We start from the raw sequence: 22118 nt of genomic DNA, 5'->3' as shown, positions 1-22118 counted from the left end.
CACTGAGGAAACCAGATCTGAAAGAGACACGTGCACCCCAATGTTCATCGCAGCACTGTTTATAATAGCCAGGACATGGAAGAAACTTAGATGCCCATCAGCAGACGAATGGATAAGGAAGCTGTGGTACATATACACCATGGAATATTACTCAGCCATTAAAAAGAATTCATTTGAATCAGTTCTAATGAGATAGATGAAACTGGAGCCCATTATACAGAGTGAAGTAAGCCAGAAAGATAAAGACCTTTACAGTATACTAACACATATATATGGAATTTAGAAAGATGGTAATGAAAACCCTATATGCAAAGCAGAAAAAGAGACACAGATGTACTGAACAGACTTTTGGACTCTGTGGGAGAAGGCGAGGGTGGGATGTTTCGAGAGAACAGCATCGAAACATGTATGTTATTTAGGATGAAACAGATCACCAGCCCAGGTTGGATGCATGAGACAAGTGCTCGGGCCTGGTACACTGGGAAGACCCAGAGGGATCCGGTAGAGAGGGAGGTGAGAGGGGCGATCGGGATGGGGAATACATGTAAATCCATGGCTGATTCATATCAATGTATGGCAAAAACCACTACAATATTGTAAAGTAATTAGCCTCCAACTAATAAAAATAAATGAAAAAAAAAAAGAAAAAAATACTTACAAAACATGAAAAAAAAAGAATACTAGAGTGAGTTGCCTTTCCCCTTTCCAGGGGATCTTACTGACCCAGGGATGAAACACAGGTCTCCTGCATTGCAGGTGGATTCTGTACCGCCTGAGCCACCAGGAGAGCCCACAGTATAATCCATAAAGTTCTAAATTACCTTTATATTTGCATTTGTTCCAGCCAATTTAATTTCTTTACATATACTGTGCTTCTTACAGTATTCTGTTTCAGGTCCTTTCGCCCACTGTTTCCCTTATTTGTCTATATCTCTTCTATTCTCAGTGACTTCTAAGTCCTTCCTACACTCAGATATTCAGATCAAGTCCCATCTGATACTGCTTTCAAACGTATTCCTGCTTTTAATGTATTGATAGTATTGTCGGTTTTACCATTTCATCATTCTCGTTTTCTTTATAGTGTTAATTTATAATCTTCAAGGAGGTAATAAACTCTTGAGATTTAAAAGAGAGTTAGAAGAAAAAAGAAAAATAAGAGACCCCTAGGAGAGAGTTTAACTTACTGTGGTTGTATAACTTTATTATTAATGAAATTGAGAATGGAACTTAGATTTTCTGTCTCCTAGTTCACTGTCCTTTTTTGTCATACCCTTCTGCCTCCCAGTTCAGTAGGTTGCAGTTTTTGTTATTTATTTTTTGGGAAGATTGCATTTGTTAGTACTGTAGGCATACTCTAAGCTATAAAATCAGTAAGGCAAAAAATTATTTGAATTTCCAGAAAAATGCAATAAGGTTCATAGCAGATATTTTCTGTACAGGTTGGTGCTAGTGGGAAGGATTGAAATTAAAATTAGCACAAATAAGATAGTTTTGGCCATCATATTACTTTTTTGATATATACAGTGTATTAAGGAAAGGACCACTGAAGCTGGTGTGTAGTAAACAGGCACTAGACGTTTGTTGGTTGTGTTTAGTTGTCAAATGTAATTCTAATTAGGAGATAAACTTGTGCTTCTGGCCCACATTTGGGGTGTAAACTTAAAAGAAATGGAATATGCTTTCCAAAAACTTCTTTCTTTTTTTTAAAGAAATTACACTCAGAAGTGAATTGTTATGAAAGTATTTCCAGCAGTTAAAAAAGTCTTTTGGTGAAATTGTAATTTGAAAATAAGTTGTGGTAAATAGATTTACAGTGCTGGTGGCTTTAAACTAAGAACATAGTTTTTTTCTGGAGAGGAAGTGATTTCAGGGGGAAAATGTAAACAAAAATCATCAATAAGCATTTATTTTATATCCCCAAATTAACATGTTTATATCTTGTGCCTTTTATGTCTTATTTTGGGGTGAAAAAATGAAGAAATGAGCAGTAATCTGCAAATTTATTGGCTACTTTTATTTCCTAAAGCCTTTAACTAGATCCTCTGCTTCATTCATAGAAGATTCATAGATCTAATTCTGGACTCTGTGTGCCAAAAATAACTCCTCAGAATTGATGTTTCTTTATGAAACTCTCAAACCCTGTAATTCTGTTATAACCTTCTTTTGGGGAATGCCATCTGAGTTTAGATTGGAAACATGACTAAGATTATATTTATGCAATTCTTTGTGACTCTGAGGACAAAAGATGAAAAGGATATTGTAGAATAAAGTCATAATCAGGAATCTCTGTAGGATTTATGCACATTGCCTTTAATAGAATTAAACAAAATATTAAATGTAAGTCTGAAGAGCACATAAAGTTAGCTGTAAGAATTAAAGACTTCTTATTCCACTGAATATATTCCAGCCTATTAGACATTTCAGATTCCTTCCTTTAGTAATCAGAGATTTTTCTAGGGTCCTTAAGGCTCTGAGATGTTATTTTTCATAATGATTCTCAGAATCTTGCCCAATAAAAGAACTTTATTTCCCTCTATGTGAATAAAAATTCTGTGACTAAAGATTTCAGTAAGTTCAGAAAAAAGCAGTGCTTTTCACTGAGTACTCTTCAGTGAGTTCAGTCAGCTGCAGTCTACTTAACTAATTTGTTGCATGCATCCTAGAACAAGGAAGAATTGGTACTGTATTCTCTTTACTTCAGAGATTTTAGCATTCTGAAGCAGTACATCTTAACTTTCTTTAAGGTAAATAAATCACTTTACATATTTTAATAAAAATATAGATGTCTCCTGGGATCACTAACACTTTACTCCTAGTTTTAGAAGGAATTCTTTATAGTTTATCTGTGAGCTTCTGGTTAAGAATGCAGGTTTTAGGAATGTCTTTGATTTTTCTTTGTGTCTTTATTTTTATGTCCTGGTAACTCATTTTGAATAGTGCTTGTCCTTTTTCTAAAGGAGAATTCCCACCCTGTTGCTTCTTAGAAATATTGTATCAGTTATTTATGTTTTAATACCAATTTTCATTAATTTGATGTTTTCCAAATGTCCAACACAAGGTCCCATTTTCTTATGAGTCAGTGAAGTGCTAATGCATGTTCAGAGCTAAACATGGAGGTTATAGAGTGTAGCAACACTGTATACACAAAGCATGTCCTCCTGTTTTGGAAAGGAGCAGACACTGCTTTGAGATTAACAAAGCAAAGGTAGGGTTAATACCTCTTACTCTCAAAGTAAGTGTAATCTTTGTTGGAAAAATTATGATCTCTTTTAGTACTTACTGTGTAACAGGATGTGCTAACATCAGGCCCCTGTGAGAAATATGGCAGCAAAGACACAAAAGTGGCCTAGGCATAAGACACTAGAAAGTTAAAAGATGTTCAGATGTTTAAAAGATGTTTAGATGTATAGAGTTTATAATATCCAAGTCACCTGAAGACAATTACCAAAGAGTTCACTCGTTTGTTTTAAGATCTCAATTGTATAATAAAGTTGCCTAAACTTTAATAGTAGTAGTAGTAGAAGTTAAGCTTGTACTGTCTTGACTCCTCTCACAGTGTGCTGGGATTCAGTTGGTAACAGTTATCCTAAATGTAGGTAGAAATTATTCATTTCCATGGATGTATGATATGTTCTACTTTAAGTGTAGAAATGATTATCAGTTGAGTTCTTTCACTGCAAGCAGTTAAAAGTTGAAGAGTGAATAAAATGGAGATTTGTTGAAGGCAATTATGGTAGCATATAGGATTGAAAATGACACCCCACTGCAGTACTCTTGCCTGGAAAATCCCATGGACAGAGGAGCCTGGTAGGCTGCAGTGCATGGGGTCTCTGAGTCGGACATGACTGAGCAACTTCACTTTCACTTTTCACTTTGATGCACTGGAAAAGGAAATGGCAGCCCACTCTAGTGTTCTTGCTTGGAGAATCCAAGCTCTAGTGTTCTTGCTTGGAGAATCCCAGGGATGGGGGAGCCTGGTGGGCTCCCATCTATGGGGTCGCGCAGAGTCGGACACAACTGAAGCGACTCAGCAGCAGCATAGGATTGAAAGAACAGAATAGCTGAATTAACTGAAAAAACAGATCAATTTTGGTGCTTCTGGCACTAGACTGTGGACTTTGAGAGCTTGTTTATTAAATTATCTGTGGTGAAAGACATCTGTATCTGCTGGTTTTTAATTCACTATTTTTTCTTTTAAATAGCTGTTTTGGTTTTGAGCATATTACTGTTTATATGTAAGTACTATTTAATTTAGACAGTGTATTATTTCCTTAACCAGCCTATCTCTGTGGATGTCCTTGGGATAGCTTTTTGCTTCAGTGTTCAGTTCCTTCATGGATTTGTGTTTTCTCATAGGTTTTTGACCTCTGAAGGTGTCTCTTACTTTCTTTCAACTCTGCATATATAGAGATGGTCTTTAAATTTTATTCAGCATTTTTAGGTGTTCTGTACTGTGAAAGGTTCTCAGCATGTCTAATCTGCTTTGTTTCTAGAAATGTCTCAGTCTCTTCACCTGCACCTTCTTGTTAAAAATGCATCAGACCATACTATTCCCCTGCCTGGTATCTTTTATAAGTCTTACCTAGCCCTTCTCTTATCTACTCCTTGCTCTGTGTTCAGGTTTATTTTAGATTACTTTCACTTGGTGTGGTCCAGCAGTACAGAATATTCTTCTCAAGTCAGCCATACTCTCAACTCCTGCATATATAGTTACCTCTTCCTGCCCTACATCCTGTAAGTTTCTTCTTTATATCGCATCTGAAGTGTCATTTCCTCAGAAAGACTTGCTTGATCACTTGCACTGCCTTGGTGCTCATTGTCAGGTTCCCCCTAGCATCCTGTGCTTTCCTTTTTACTACATATTTTGCTCTTCTAATTACTTAATTAGTGTCTGTTTTCTCTCAAAGGATAGAGACTGTGTTAGCCTTTTTGATCACGATATTCCTAGCCAGTAGCACAGTGCCTGGCACATAGTAGATATGCTTAAAATATTTGCTATTTAGCATTGATATTTATGATTTATTGTTGGACCGTCTTATTAATTAAATAGTGTGGGGAATGGTATTACAATTAAATCATTCTCTTGACTAGGTTTAGTTGTTTTTTTATTTTTTAATTGGTTTGCCTTCAAGCCATAGATATTCTGAATTTTTTTTATTTTGAAATAAACTTATAGAAACATTGCAGGAAGAGTACAGAGAGTCCATGTATACTCTTCATCTAGCTGTCCTATAATGTTGACATCTTACGTGATCATAGTGAAATTATCGAAACCAGGAAATTCATGTGTTGGTACAATACTACTGAATAAACTATAGACTTTATTAGAATTCTACCAGATTTTTTCCTTTTGTTCTTTTCTGTGCAAGAATCCAGTTCAGGATCCCACATTACACTGAGTTGTTTATCCCTTTAGTTTCCTTCGATCTGTAACATTTCTTTAGTCATGACTTTGACACTTTGATACTATATATATACTATATACTTGGATGAGTTTTTTTTTTAACAGTATCTAGGTTTACTTTTGTCAGATGTTTTTTCATTAATAGATTCAGATTATGCCTTTTTGTCAGAAATACCAAAGAAGTGATAGGTCCTTCAGGGGTTGATGTCCCATTTTACTACTGATATTAACTATGATTACTTGCTTAAAGTATCACCTAGTTTCTGCACTGTAAAGCTCCTATTTTTCCCTTTGTATTGATAAATATCTTCTTGCTCCTCAGACTTTTGCTCTTTGCTTTTAGCATCTGTGGGTGGATCTTGCCTGCAACAGTTTAATATTGTGGTATTTGCCTAATGGTGAGTTTGTGGTGTTCACATTTCTTCTATCTTTATTAATTAGAATTCTTCTATAATGGAGAGTTGTCTTTTCTCCCACATTTATTATTCAGTTATTTATATTAATATGGACCTGTGGATATTCGTTTTATTCTATGAATTATAATTTATTCTATCATTTATTTTTCTGGCCATTGGGAGCTTCTTCACGCTGGCTTCTGTGTCAGTTTTGACATCTCCCAGTCCTTTTGTGAGAATTTCTTATTTTCTGATATCACAAGATATTCCAGGGGCATCTTGTATTTTCCCTGCTTTAGCACTACAATCATTTCCTAAGAGCCCTGACTTCTGTTAATTGGGGAGTGGTATTTAGAAGTCAAGACCTTCTAAAGGTATTTAGAAATCAAGGGAATGCTGGGTTTCCTCATTGTCGTTAAGAGAATCAGAGAATCATTTTCCTATACTCTGAGAGCAGATGGAGCAGGAAAAATGTATGTGCGAGTGTGTGTGAGAGTATGTGTGTGTGTTAACCGTTGCATATATACATATCTGTATTGTTTTGTCTATTTATGTATATATTAACAACCATGAATTCACAGTGGTATCTCTGATTTACCCTAACACATAAGGTTCACTGTAGCTTTTTTCTTTTTCTGGCCCCCTAAGACTTAGTTCCCTAATACCCTTTCTTCTATTCTGTGCCTGAAATTACCTGATACTCCTTGTCCCAAGAGATGTAGACTATTCACAGCCAATATTTTCTTTTATTCCATGGGAATTTCGATGTAATATATGTCATCCAGTCTCAAAGCAAATAGAAAAGTTGCTTATATTGGGTTTACCAAAAAGTTCATTTGGGTTTTTCCATAACATCTTACAGTAAAACCCTAATGAACTTTTTGGCCAATCCAGTAGTTTTGTGTTCCTTACTAGAATTATTTTTTTTTAATTGGGGTCTAGTTGCTTTATAATGTTGTGTTAACTTCTGCTGTACAATGACATGAATCAGCTATATGTATACATACAGCCCCTTCCTCTTGGATCTTCTCCCACCCCCATTCCATCCATCTCGACTACCACAAAGCACCAAGCTGAGCCCCCTGTGCTATGCAGTAGGCTCCCACTAGCTCTCTGTTTTACACATGGCAGTGCACACACGTCAATCCCAATCTCCCAATTAATCTCACCATCACCATCCCCCTGCCCGTGTCCACATGTCTGTTCCCTGTGTCTGCATCTCTGTTCCTGCCCTGTAAATAGGTTCATCTATACCATTTTCCTAGATTCCACATACATGTGTTAATAGACAATATTTGTTTTTATGACCTTCTTCACTCTGTATGACATACTCTAGGTCCATCCATGTCTCTGCAGATAATCCAGTTTTATTCCTTTTTATGGCTGAGTGATGCTCCATTATATATATGTACCACATCTTCTTTATCCACTCATCTGTCAATTACAGTCAATAATTAAATGTGTTAAATATGTTCAGGGTTATTCTGGTCAGTAATATTTCCAGAAGGGCTTTTGAGTAGGGTGTCAGGGAACAAGGGAAATAATGTGAATATGAAAGTTGAGGCTGGGGAAGAGACAGTTTTGGGGTGCATAGGAAGAAAATGTTCAGGCAGAAGTACAGCTTATGTTGCCGTCCAAAGGTAAGAAAAGTATGACTGATTCAGGGAACTGAATATAGTTCAGAATAACTATAGAGGTTGAGACTTAAAGGTTCTAATTTCATACTAGAATTAGTTTCATAGTAGTTAGGAAATATGCTTGCTATGATTTCAACCTTCTTAAATTTATTAAGATTTATTTTACTGCCTACCATATGATCTATCCCAGAGAATATTCCATGTATACTTGGGAAGAATATGTACGCACATACCTCAGAGATATTGTAGGTTTGCTTCCAGGCCACCACAATAAAGTGAATATTGCAACAAAGCATGTCAAAGTTTTTGGTCTCCTAGCTCACATGAAAATTATGTTTACACTGTATTGTAGTCTGTTGTATGTACTAGCATTATGTCTAAAAAATGTACATATCTCAATTTTAAAAATGCTTTATTGCTAAATACATGCTAATCATCATCTATGCCTTCAACAAGTTGTAATCTTTTTGCTAGTGGAGGATCTTGCCTGGATGTTGAAAGCTTCTGACTGACTGGGGTGGTGGTTGCTAAAAGTTGTGGTTGTGGCAATATCTTAAAGTAAGACGACAATGAAGTTTGCCTCCTCTGTTGACTCTTCCTTTCTCCAATGATTTTTCTGTAACATGCATTGCTGTTTTACCCTCAGAACTTCTTTCATAATTGGAGTCAGCCTTCTCAAATCATGCCACTGCTTTATCAACTAAGTAATATTCTAAATCCATTGTTGTCACTTTACCAGTCTTCACAGCATCTTCACCAGGACTCGACTCCATCTCAACAAACTGTTTTCTTTGCTTATCCATTAAAAAGCAACATCTAATTTGTTTAAATTTTATCGTGAGATTGCAGTAATTCAGTCACATCTTTTAGACTCTGCTTTTTTTTGGAGCAGGGGGAGGGAATCTACTGTTTTATCTAACTCTTACAGTGTGATCTATGAGTTATATTCAGATCTGCAAGTTACCCACTTCCTTACTGGCACAGTCTTAAGTCTTTTTTTCTTCCCTTTTAAAAAAAAATTTATTGGAATATAGTTGCTTTACAATGTGGTGTTAGTTTCTACTGTACAGTGAAGTGAATCAGCCATATGTATACATATATTCCCACTTTTTTAGATTTCGTTAGGCTTCACTTTTCATTCTAATTATCTTGCTCTTTCCTTGAAAGTTTTTAGTTATATCCTCCATGGAAATCTTGATCCCTTCAAGTTATGGAATCAGCTTCTTCCGAAGTCATGTTAATGTTGATATTTTAACCTCTTTCCATTAATCATGAATGTTCTTAATGGCATCAAGAATAGTGACTCCTTTCCAGAAGATTTCCTATTTATATTGCCTATATCCATCAAATGAATCATTATCTGTAACAACTATAGCCTTACGAAATATATTTCTTAAATAATAAGACCTGAAAGCTGAAATTTCTCTTGGTCTGTAGACTGCAGAATGAATGTTGTGTTAGCAGTCATGAAAAACAGCACTGATCTCATTGCATATCTCCATCAGAACTCTTGGGTGCCCAGGTGCATTGTCAGCACTAACATTTTGAAAGAAATAGTTTTTACTAAGCAGTAAGTCTCAACGGTGGGCTTAAAATATTTAGTAAACTATGTTACAAACAGATGTCCTGTCATGCAGGAGTTGTTGTTCCATTTACAAAGCAGAGGCAGAGTAGATTGAGCATAATTCTTAAAGGCTCTAGGATGTTTGAAATGATTAATAGTCATTGCTTCAACTTCAGGTACCCTGCTGCATTTGCCCCTAATGAAAGAGTCCCCCCATTCTTAAGCTTTTAAGCCAAGCATTGATTTCTCTCTAGCTGTGAAAGTCCTGGATAACATTCTTTTCCAATAGAAGGTTGTTTTTATTTACATGGAAAATCTGTTGTTTAGTGTAGCTACTTTCATTCAATATCTTAGCTGGATCTCCTGGATAGCTTGCTGCAACTTCTACATCACCACTTGCAGCTTCACTTTGTACTTTAATGTTATGGAGATGACTTCTGTCCTTAAATCTCATGAACAACCATCCACTAGCTTCAAACTTCTGTAGTTCCCTCACCCCTCAGCCTTCATAGAATTGAGGAGATTTAGGGCCTTCTCTGGAGTAGGCTTTGGCTTAAGGAAAGGCTGTGGCTGGTTTAATTTTCTATTCAAACTGCTAAACTTTCTCTATCAGCAGTAAGGCTGTTTTATCGTTTATGTGTTAACTGAAGTAACACTTCTCATTTCCTTTAAGAACTTTTCCCTTGTATTTACAGTTTGGCAGACTGGCATAAGAGGCCTAGCTTTTGGCCTGTCTTGGCTTTGATGTGCCTTCTTCACTAAGCTTAAATATTTCTAGCTTTTGGTTTCAAATGAGATGTGTGACTCTTTCACCTGAACGCTTAGAGGCCATTGTAGGGTTATTAATTGGCCTAATATCAACGTTATTGTGTCTTGGGGAATCAGGAGAAGGAAAGAGACTGGTGAATGGCCAGTTGGTTGAGCAGTCAGAACACATTCAATGTTTATGGTAAAATTTGCCATCTTATACAGGTGTGGTTCATGGTGCCCCAAAACAATTACAGTAGTAACATCAGACATCCCAGATCATCATAAAAAAGTATAATAATAATGAGAAAGTGTGGAATATTGTGAGAATTACCAAGATGTAACAGAGACATGCAGTGAACAGATGTTTTTGGGAGTGGCGCAAATAGACTTGCTTGATTCAGAGTTGCCACAAACTTTCAATTTGTAAAAATAAAATATCTGTAAAGTGCAATAAAGCTAAAATGAGGTATACCTGTTTTCTGCTGCTATTGGATGGTATGTTCTGTAAGTCTGGTTTAACTTGTTCAAATCCAGTGTTTCCTTATTGATGTTCTGTCTGGATGATCTGTGCATTGTTTGAAGTGATTTATTGAAGAACCCTACCACTATTTTATTGCTTTCTATTTCTCCCTTAGATGTGGGGTCCAGTCCTTTTTACCCTCTTGGTGAAGCTGGGAGTTCCCTCCCGATTGTCTGGTGATTTGCCAGGGATGGGGTTTATGGCCAGAATGTGTCTCATCGTTTCCTAGTGATTTCAAATAGATGTGTAGGCATTTTCTCCTTCACCTGATATGTAGGAGTCACTCACCTTGTTTCTGGATTACTTTCTGAGTAGTTCTAGATTCAGTGCTGGAGAAGGCAATGGCAGCCCACTCCAGTACTCTTGCCTGGAAAATCCCATGGACGGAGGAGGCTGGTAGGCTGCAGTCTGTGGGGTCGCGAAGAGTTGGACACGACTGAGTGATTTCACTTTGCTGCATTGGGGAAGGAAATGGCAACCCACTCCAGTGTTCTTGCCTGGAGAATCCCAGGGACGGGGCAGCCTGGTGGACTGCCGTCTATGGGGTCGCACAGAGTCGGACACGACTGAAGCGACTTAGAAGCAGCAGCAGCACATTCAGTGTGTCTGAGGGAAGAGATGAATTCAAGAGTTGTCTGTGTTGCCATCTTGAACTAGAACACTCAATCCATGTTTTAAGAGAGATGCAGCTATAAAGTATGCTTTAGTTGTTCATTTGTCTGTATGTAATTAACAGCCCAAACTGATTTTTAGATTAGGAATTAGTTAAGGTTTTTTAATTGAATTGAGTATGTTCATTTTTCCTCAAGGAAATAGAAACCTGACCACTTTCTATTACCATATCTTCTATTTAAACATAAAATAACTAAGATTTTTTTAAAAACTGGTTTTAGTAGCCAATTTGTTTCATTATTGCTTTATCTGTTTTTCCTTTGTTGTCTCATCTTAATGTGATTCAGGGGTGCATTTTTAAAGTTGTCTGTCAGTCATTGGAAGAGTCTCTTTATCAATGACTATTTTTCTGTTCTAATTTGAAGACTACTAAAAAAAATAATAATAATTTGAAGACTACTGAACAGTCTTAGAATATAGAGGAGGAGGGAAGTGTATAACGTTCTGGCTTTGAGGCAATTGGAGCTGAGAACTTAATTTTTTTTTTTTAGTTGACATGTTGCTATGAAGTCAGAATAAAATTGGAAATATTGGGGAAGTTTTTCAACAAAGATGTAATTTATGGATCTTAAAGAAGTAACAGAGTACAGCATGCTTGATTTTTCAATACTTTTTTGTTAGAAAGCTGTTTCCTAACTTTTCATATCTGACTGGAATATTGATGTTATGTCTTATAAAAGCATTCTATCTTTAGCTACCTGCCTGCTGCTTCAGAGAGAAATTACTGTCGTTCTTTGAAATAACTGTCATTCTTTGAAAGCTTTATTCTTGGAATAAGTAACCAGAGTGGTTATAATTCTTATGGTTCATTCTTGTAACCAGAGTGGTTATAATTCTTATGGTTCATTCTTGTTTTCATCTTTGCAAAAAAAAAAAAAAAAACCCTGAAAATTCAGTTAAACTAATACCTCTCAAGTAATCATCAGATATTTTGTATTTGTCTGTGGCCATGCCACCCTGAACATGCCTGATCTCTGAAGCTAAGTGGGGTTGGGCCTGGTTAGTACTTGTATGGGATTTTTGGTTTGTTTTTAGTAAATACAATCTTAATGTATATAACCTGTTGCTTTATAGAAGTGAAAAACCTATGATTACTGGATAGCTTTAAACTCCATAGATTTGATTAACAAAGTAGCTTTAAATAATGGCATATACTTTTTAGTTAATGTAAAATAATTAGACTAACAGAATTAACAAATGAAAGTCCTTCAGTGAAGAATAGATAATTCATTTAACAATATCATCTGTATATAAATCAGTGTTTTGTCCTGTTGGTGAAATGGAGAAACAGTGCTGGAAAGAGTTCTTACTGTCCTTTAGGGGAATCCAGCTCTGTCTTCCATATGTACTAATTCCTGAAACCGATTTGCCTCAGTCATTGCCAAGCAGTTGTCCAAGAGTCTCCTTTCAGATGGCCTTTCTCTGATTTTATAAAAGAAAGGCTTGTTTCTTATTAAATCTGAATTGATTCTCTGGCTCCCAAACAAAGGAATACTCTGAAATACTCAAATATTTGATGTCGGTGTTGAGAAAGTGAGTGATTAACAGGGAAACAAATCTTTCTGAAGTCAAATTGTTTTCAGTGAAATTGAAGAATGACTTTTTTGTCACCCTATACATTATTAAAACTGTGTGTGTGTGTGCTCACTCAGTTGTATGCAAATCTTTGCAGCCCCATGGACTGTATGTAGCCTGCCAGGCTCCTCTGTCCAGTAATTTTCTAAGGAAGAATACTGGAGTGGGTTGTCATTCCCTACTCCAGGGGATCTTCCCCACTCAGGGATCCTGCATCTCCCTCATCTCTTGCATTGGCAGGCAGATTCTTTACCACTAGCACCACCTGGGAAACCCCAGCAACAGATCTATATACAGGTTTTGGAGAACACTTGGAAGGAGTTCAAAGAATTGATGTTGCTACAACATACTTTCATTCCAGTCTACTTATTTATCTTTCTAGGAATAAAGTAACATTTATCAATGGATATATGAACTAATTGGGAGAAAAAGTATCATCCATTTAAAGATGAGATTTATTTTCAAATTACCAATAACATTTTACTTTTTATATCTGATGTTTATCAAAGCTTATTACATACTTGTACTGATGTAGTATGATGTAGTATGTTCTAATAATAGTAATGATAGCTCAATCCAGAAGAAATTCTAATATTTGAGTTTTATGGTTTGAAAAGTTGTATTTAAATTTTCATTTATCTACATTTAATATCTAGGAAGTACAATATTGATAATCATAAATGACTTCCAGATCCAAAACTATATTAGAATAAATTTTGTAATGTAAGTAGAGTGGAAATGTAAGTTAAAGAAAAAAAATGAAATTATATAAAATTTCCAAATATTAAGAGCTCATTTATATATTTGATAATGAATGGATGATCATATTGCTATGGCATTTAAATTCCATTAGTTACATTTAAACCAATGTCATATTAATTTAAAATGCAAATAATTATGATGCATCAGAAATTTCATTGCTTATAACTATTTAAATGTACTCAAAATGTTTTGTCATAATTTTATTCAAGATAGTTTTTCAAAAAAATTTTTAGAGGTTTTGAAAGCAAAAAATACTTGAAAACACTTGTATACATGATTTGTTTTGCTATTGAATTATCCCCTCTTTGGAATTATTTATTGCTATTTCATTTATTTTGGTCATCTGATGACCAAACTCATTGGAAAAGGCCCTGATGCTAGGAAAGATCAAGGGCAGAACAAGAGGGTGTCAGAGGATGAGATGGCTGGATGGTATCAATGATAACAATGAACATGAACTTGGTCAGACTCTGGGAGATGGTGAGGGACAGGGAGGCCTGGCGTGCTGCAGTCCATGGGGTCGCAGAGAGTTGGACATGACTGGACAACTGAGCAACAACAATAATTTCATCTGTTGGTGGTTTTTGACTAGCAGACATTAGATCAGCATTCATTGGGGTGATAAATTATTCCAATTATGTCAAAGCTAGTGCCAATGAGATAATTTCATCTCAGTTATATGTCACTAGAGGAACCAGAGATCAAATTGCCAACATCTTGAATCATAGAGAAAGCAAAGGAATTCCAGAAAAACATCTACTTCTGCTTCATTGAGTACACTAAAGCCTTTGATTGTGTGGATCACAACAAACTGTGGGAAATTCTTAAAAGAGATGGGAATACCTATCTCAGGAGACCTTAGTGTCTAATGAGAAATCTGTATGCAAGTCAAGAAGCAGCAGTTAGAACTGAACCTGGAACAACAAGCCGGTTCAAAATTGGGAAAGGAGTTTATCAAGGCTGTATATTGTCACCCTGATTGTTTAATTTATATGCAGAGTACATCATGCGAAATGCTGGGCTAGATGAAGCACAAGCTGGAATCAAGATTGCCGGGAGAAATATCAATAACCTCAGATATAGAATGACACCACCCTATGGCAGAAAGTGAAGAAGAACTAAAGAGCCTCTTGATGAAAGTGAAAGAGAAGAGGGAAAAAATTGGTGTAAAACTCAACATTCAGAAAACTAAGATCATGGCATCAGGTCCCATCACTTCATGGCAAATAGATGGGGAACAATGGAAACAGTGACAGACTTTTATTTTTTGGGGCTCCAAAATGACTGCAGATGTTGACTGTAGCCATGAAATTAAAAGAGGCTTGCTCCTTAGAAAGAAAGCTATGACAGAACTAGACAGCATATTAAAAAGCAGAGACATTACTTTGTCAACAAAGGTCCGTCTAGTTAAAGCTATGGCTTTTCCAGTAGTCATGTATGAATATGAGAATTGGACTGTAAAGAAAGCTGAGCGCCAGAGAATTGATGCTTTTGATGGTGGAGAAGACTCTTGAGAGTCCCTTGGACTGTAGGAAGATCGAACCAGTCAATCCTAAAGGAAGTCAGTCCTGAATATTCATTGGAAGGACTGATGCTGAAGCTGAAACTCCAATACTTTGGTCACTTGATGCGAAGAACTGACTCATTGGAAAAGACCCTGATGCTGGGAAAGATTGAGAGCAAGAGGAGAATGGGATGACAGAGGATGAGATTGTTGGATGGCATCACTGACTCAAGGGATGTGAGTTTGAACAAGCTCCGGGAGCTGGTGCTGGACAGAGAAGCCTTGCAGCACGTGTATTCACAAAGAGTTGGACACGACTGAGCAACTGAACTGAACTGATACTAAATCTGATTAGTCTCCCCACATCTCCTCATTTACAAAACATATCTGATCACACAAGGATGTCTCATTGGTCATAGGAAAAGGCTAGACCTTTGTGCTACAGGGCCTGACTAATCTGGCCCCTGCTTGCTTGTCCAGCCTTAACTGCCACCAGTGTCCTCCTTGCTCCCTGGATTGCTGTTACACCATCCTCTTCAGTTTCTCAAATGTCTCCTGCTCGTTTCATTTTACAATATCATGTTATATGCTGTTCCTGCTGCTTGGAGTGCTTCTGCTGCTCTAGCGAATGCTTACTTACCTGTCAGATTTCATCTCAGATGACACTTTCAGAGACTCCCTCACTGCCCCTCTCCCAATTCTTGCAGACTAGATTGGGTCCACTAATTTTTTTTTAATTTTACCTTTACTTTTTTCTTCAGACCCATATTACAGTTCGTATATTTGTGTGAGTATTTGATTAAAGTCTGCTTCCTTGTGTAAGGTATAATCTCTGAGGGCAGAGTTTATATGTATCTTGCTTATCATTATATTCCTAGCACCTGGCTCATTGCCTGATTCATGGGAGGGACTTACTGCTTGTTGAATGAATGACACTGAATTAGTCCTATTTCTACTACACCAGTGATTTTAGAGTAACATTTTAATGTTTGAAATCCTTCTTTGCCATATGCTTTATATAATCACCCATCTGTTGATGAAGTAGCATTTGGGAAAAAATAGAATTTTAAGTTATTTATTCCTTATTTGTAAATCACACTTTTAAAAAAATCTCAGAACACTTCTTTTTTTCCTAAAAGCATGGAACCAGTAGTGCTAAATATTCTTCCTATATTTGATGGAACCTAGTCACATGTTAATTTTTATTTATCAGCCATCTTCATTTATGAATAGTTTTTGAGATGCTAAGAAGCCATAGAAGCTATTGCATATGGAATATAATAAAAATGCAAAGAGATGATGGTAATATTAAAGTTTATGCCTCTCAAACTATTTTTCCACAGAATCATATTCTTGAAAATTTTAGTAAATGTTCTTCACCCCCTTCCCTAGCCTCCCTCTACCCCCAAGAAGGATTGTGTTCTTATAAATAACTTTCAGAAACAGTATACTACTTCTCCTCCTTATAAAATAATAACAATGTATGTTTGCATAGTAAAGCTTCTTTTTCCTTGAAGCAAAGTTTCTCAACTTGGTGGTGGTAACATTTCGGATTCTCTGTTGAGGAAGAGGAAAGAGAGAAGATAATGTCCTGAGCCTTATAGGGTGTTTAGCAGCATCCTTGGCCTCTATCCCCTAAACTCCAGTGACACCCTGTTAGTTTTAAGAAACAGAAATGCCTCTAGACATTTCCAAATGACCCCCAGGAGACAAAATCATCCCTCATTGAGAATTACTACATTAGAGAGATCAGCTTATACTTGTATTTCCCAGACTTACTTGAATTCCTTGAAATTCTTCTCCTCCTCCTTTCCTGTCATCTCTATACATAATGTCCTGGGAAATGGTATTTTAGATTATCTTTTTAGTAAAACTAAACTAATTCTACTTTTTTCTTCTACTGTTTAGACCCCTCCTTAAAACCTTTCAAAACTTTCCATTGCACTTTGAATGAAATTTAAACTCAGCATGATCTTCCTACATGTAAAGGCCTTTGCTTACTTCCCTGACCTTACCTCCTGTCACATCATACTGTCAGTCCCATTGTGATCTGCTTTCAGGTCCCCTCAGGCACCTGAATTTCTTTCCTAATGCACTGTTCCTTCTGTTGGTAATCATTTGCCCTTTCTTTTCCTTATGTTTTAGGTTCAGGTTTCAGATAAAAAGTTATCCCCTATGGAGAGGTCTTTTCTGATGATCTCTTAGCCTGCCAAAAAGGATAGTCATCCATTCTGGTTCTTCAGTCTATCTCAATACCCTGTTTGTTGTTTTCATTGTACTTTCTAGTTTGTAACTCTGTTTATTTGTGTGGGTTTTTTCCCTTTCTGCTTCTGTGGTGAGAATATAGACTTCATGAGGGCAGAAACCACATCTGTCTTGTTCTATCTCCAGCGTTTAGCACACAGACCCCGTCATCTATAGGACAATAATTATTTGTTGAATAAATAAATAGGCTTTAATGTTTCAGTGTGTTTCTGTTATAGGGTTAAACTTGGAGTTAAAATATTTTTTATTGAGTTATAATTCAGATACCGTAAAATTTCACCCTTTGAAAATATAAAATTTAGTGGTTTCTAATATATTCGCAAGACTGCACAACCATCACTACTGTCTTAATTCCAAGACATTTTTATCACTCCCAATCTCCCTCCCCACACCCCCTGCCAACCACTAGTCTACTTTCTGTCTTTATGAATTTAGCTGTTCTGGACATATCATATAAAATGGGATTTTATAATATGTTATATTTAATGTTTAGCTTCTTTTCCATAATACTCTCAAGGTCTGTTCTGTAGCATGTATATTACTACTATATGCTGTATGTGTTGTAGCATGTATAATACTACTACTGCGTCTTATGGCTGAATAATATTTTATTACATGGATATGCCATGTTTTGTTTATCCTACGTCAGTTTAGAGACTCTTCTATTATTTCCACTTTTTGGCTATTATGAATAATGCTGCTCTGGGCATTCGTGCACAATTTTTTTTTTCACTTCTCTTGGGTATATACCTAGAAGTGGAATTGCCGGATCATATGATAGCTCTGTAATATTTTGAGGAACTTAAACATTTTTCCCAAGTGCCTGCATCATTTCATATCCTCACCAGCAGTTTACAAGAATTTCAGTTTGTCTCCACCGTTGCCAACACTTGTTGTTTTTTTTCTTTTTTTTTTTTGAGGTATGTCTGTTCAGATCCTTGCCCATTTTTAAAATTGGGTTTAATTGGGCTATTTGTCTTTTAGTTGTTGAGTTCTAGGAGTTCTGGGTATTAGATTCTTATCTGACATATGGTTTGCACATATTTTCTTCCATTCTCTGGTTGTCTTTTCACTTTCTTGATAGTGCCCTTTTAAACACCTAAGTTTTTAATTTTGATGAATTCCACTTTATCAGTATTTTCTTTTATTACTTATACTTTTGGAAAGTTATCTTAGGAAACATTGCCTCATCTAAGATCATGAAGATTTATACCTGTTTTTCTTTATGAGTTTTATACTTTTCAAATTTATATTTGGGTCAGCATCATTCCTTTGTACACAAATATTTAATTGTTGGAGTTTAGTCTTTTTAAACTTTAATAGAGAGTTACAGTTTTCTCAAAATTATTATGAAACAAATATGTTTCATATTTACAATTTAAAAAATAAAATATGGAGTTCATACTGTGTACCAGACATTATGCTGGACATAGGATCTGTAAAGATAAAAAAATATATAATTCTTACCTTCAATCTCTCAAAGCTCTGGAAATCAAGCAAACTGAAAACTGAAAGTTATCGTAAAAATTTGAGGTTACTAATTGTTTTAAAGAATTGGTTTTTGAGAGATTTTATGTGAAAGTAAGATGACACTTATGGTAAAATATATATATATATAGTCCTGAAAATTGCTATAAAAAGCACTTGATGGTGGTTGCTATACAGTAAGAATATTTTACCTTGATTAGTACTCTTAGAGTTATTTGCTATTAACTTAGTAATTTTGGGAGTGGTAGATGAGAAAGAAATGGTCTGCCATCCACAAATGGAAAGTAGAGGTAAAACTGTAACAGAAATGACAGATCTCTCATTAATCTCTTGCTCTCCTTCTCTCTCTCTCTCTCTTTAGTATAACTGACGTATTAATATTTATTTAACTAAGAGCAAAGGGTCTTTACAGCTGTACTCTCTGAGTCATTCTTTGCCAGTTCTGGATTTTTTTTCCCCACCCTTTCATCTTTCTTCCTTTTTTTCCTCTTGATGTTAATCTTATGTTTGTTGATAGATCTTTCTAATATATTTACACAAGATTTCTTTGAACTAAATTTAGTCTTTTGTGACTAATTGAATTGATAGTTTTGTAACTGATTGACATTAGGACATGTTGGGGTTTTTTCCCTAATAATACAATAGAGGATAAAATTAAAATTTTTAAAAAGTGGGTAGATAAGTAGAGTAAGACATTGCTCTTATTCTAAATAAACTATAGCCAGATATATTATAAAAGCAGCATCTGGAAAATTCCCAGGCTGTCTGGTTGTTAGGACTCAGCGCTTTCACTATGGGGGCCTGAGTTCAGTCCCAGATATGGGAACTAAGATCCTGAAAGCCATTTAGAGAGGCCAGAAGAAAAAACAGAGTAGCATATGTTACCATGGAGCATCTTTTAACTCAAGGTCAGTTTTTCAAAAAGCTTTGACCTGCTTTATTGTTTGGAAAAATAATTCTCGCTGGCCTTGGGCAGTTACAGCCTTTATTGTACCTCAGCTGCTAAGCTTACATGAGGAACTTAAAGTAGCCATCCTTTGTTTGCTGCAAAATTAGTAGAATCCTGCATAAATTGTTCAGTTCTAAAGCATGAGAATAGAGAAATAGTAGTGCTATTTTTTTTTTTACATTTTTGTTTTCAAATTAAATGAATAGATTCAACATGCTTTTTAAAGCTTCATTTTAAGCTTTTGTTTTCTTTAAAATATCTCTGGAATTAGTGTGTGTGTGTGTGTGTGTTACATACTAGTTCAGTTCAGTCGCTCAGTCATGTCCGACTCTTTGCAACCCCATGAATCGCAGCACGCCAGGCCTCCCTGTCCATCACCAACTCCCGGAGTTTACTCAGACTCATGCCCATAGAGTCGGTGATGCCATCCAGCCATCTCATCTTCTGTCATCCCCTTCTCCTCCTGCCTTCAATCTTTCCCAGCATCAGGATCTTTTCCAGTGAGTCAACTCTTCACATCAGGTGGCCAAAGTATTGGAGTTTCAGCTTCAACATCAGTCCTTCCAATGAATACCCAGGACTGATCTCCTTTAGGATGGACTGGTTAGATCTCCTTGCAGTCCAAGGGACTCTCAAGAGCCTTCTCCAACACCATAGTTCAAAAGCATCATTTTTTCGGCGCTCAGCTTTCTTCACAGTCCAACTCTCACATCCATACATGACCACTGGAAAAACCATAACCTTGACCAGGCGGACCTTTGTTGGCAAAGTAATGTCTCTGCTTTTTAATATGCTATCTAGTTTGGTCATAACTTTCCTTCCAAGGAGCAAGTGTCTTTTAATTTCATGGCTGCAATCACCATCTGTAGTGATTATGGAGCCCCCAAAAAAAACCAAAGTCTGATGCTGTTTCCACTGTTTCTCCATCTATTTTCCATGAAGTGATGGGACCAGATGCCATGATCTTAGTTTTCTGGATGTTGAGCTTAAGAAATACTATTTCTCTTATTTCTGGAGGGGTGAATTATTTAAGGATTTCCGGGATTCTCCTAAGATTTGAAGCATCTGAGGAATGTAAAAGAACCTATACTTTCTCTGGGCATTTCAAGCTTAGAGTGCTCTAGAGATCCAGAAATAAGATAGTTCTAAATTACAGTTAGCATCTGGAGTCTAATCAGAGCTCACTTGGGCAAGAAACATATACCCTTTTTAGCCTTGGGGTTCCTGAAGATATATATATCTGTACTACAAGATTGAGTAAATCAATATGCTAGATGACAACTCACAAAGTGGATCCTGCCTGCAAAGACATACATTGATTGGCCCACACAGTGTTTTTAAAATATCTAGATTTTTGACTTCTCCCTGAAAAATTGGAAGATCTGACAACCTAGGCAGCAACTAGCTAGATGGACTTGTGCTCTGCTGTTAACTAGAATCCATACCACTACTTATCCTGAATGTGTCAGTTGCCATTTATCACCACTCTTGCACAGTTACCCACATACGTAACTCATTTATGTTCCTATCCAGCAACTGAACATTTGGAATATCTAATTTATAACCATCAGTCTACATCTCTTTCTCTATGTCTGGTGCAGCTAAGGTAAAAATGAGTAGGTAGGTAGAACAGTCAACTCATTTTTTTCCAGAAACCATTACATATTCATGTCTTCATTTTCTTCTGCATTTTTAAATGCAGTATTAGTCTACTCTCTGCTGAATCTTATTCACTTCACCTTCCAGTACCTTGAGTCTACTTTGATCACCTCTGTCTGCAGTAGTGTCTTCTGAAGTCTTACGAACACTTATTTTCTCCACCACTATAAATTTATTATAGTAGAGATTTAGAAAACCTCATTCAATTTAAAAAATTGTGTGCCTATGAAGAAGCCTTTGATTAACCTTTCCTTAGTATGGTTCACAAGTTCATTTTTTCAAAGAAATGCATATATTTTGTCATTTTGAAGACTAAGAAAGTATTAGTAACTTACATTTTTGTTTCCCTAGTTGGTCTTTCGACATTAAATTTAAATATTGTTTTCTTTGCTTTCAGTTACAGATGAGGACACAGTAAAGAGGTATTTTGCCAAGTTTGAAGAAAAGTTTTTCCAAACCTGTGAAAAAGAACTTGCCAAAATCAACACATTTTATTCAGGTAAGCAGTTTTTTGGTACAACATACAGGAGACAATTTCTGCTGCTAAGGAAGGAGAAACTCTACCATGTCATTGTTGAAACTTCTGACCATTTTTAGATTGGGGCTTTTCCTACTATACTGCAGTTAAGCGATATATTCTTTAGCTGAGGTAGGAATACATATGGTACTTCACTCTTTGAGCTTTGTATGGTCACTGCCCAATTCTCTTGCAGTTGTAAGGATTTCAGGAACTCATTATGAATCAATACTTTGATAAAGCTTCACCATGGCCCATTCCCGAGTATTAAAGAATCAGAAACGTGGTTTTAACATTTCTTTCAGAGCTTAATGACATGGCTGCAGATTATTAACTATGTCACTTTTAATGCCTTTCCATTGCATGAAACACTCATATGTCACTGTCTAGGATATGGCCTCCAGAATGGCATCTACTGGATGCGATTGGAGTTGAGATGAAAATATTAGAACTTATC

The 22118-nt window shown here is 36.2% G+C and overlaps 1 protein-coding gene across 1 annotated transcript in view; it reads left to right on the top strand.

The window, feature by feature from the left end:
* XPR1 (xenotropic and polytropic retrovirus receptor 1) overlaps positions 1–22118 on the top strand; it is a 199119-nt gene that overhangs the window by 106137 nt on the left and 70864 nt on the right. The window contains exon 3 of the mRNA XM_020868871.2: positions 21542–21643. Coding sequence (XP_020724530.1) covers positions 21542–21643 — 102 coding nt within the window. The remainder of the gene's footprint in view (positions 1–21541; positions 21644–22118) is intronic.

Source organism: Odocoileus virginianus, chromosome 11 (assembly GCF_023699985.2).
Source record: "Odocoileus virginianus isolate 20LAN1187 ecotype Illinois chromosome 11, Ovbor_1.2, whole genome shotgun sequence".
Classification (NCBI taxonomy): domain Eukaryota; kingdom Metazoa; phylum Chordata; class Mammalia; order Artiodactyla; family Cervidae; genus Odocoileus; species Odocoileus virginianus.
Note: the sequence above shows the minus strand (reverse complement) of the source record. Positions and strands in the feature narration are given on the sequence as shown.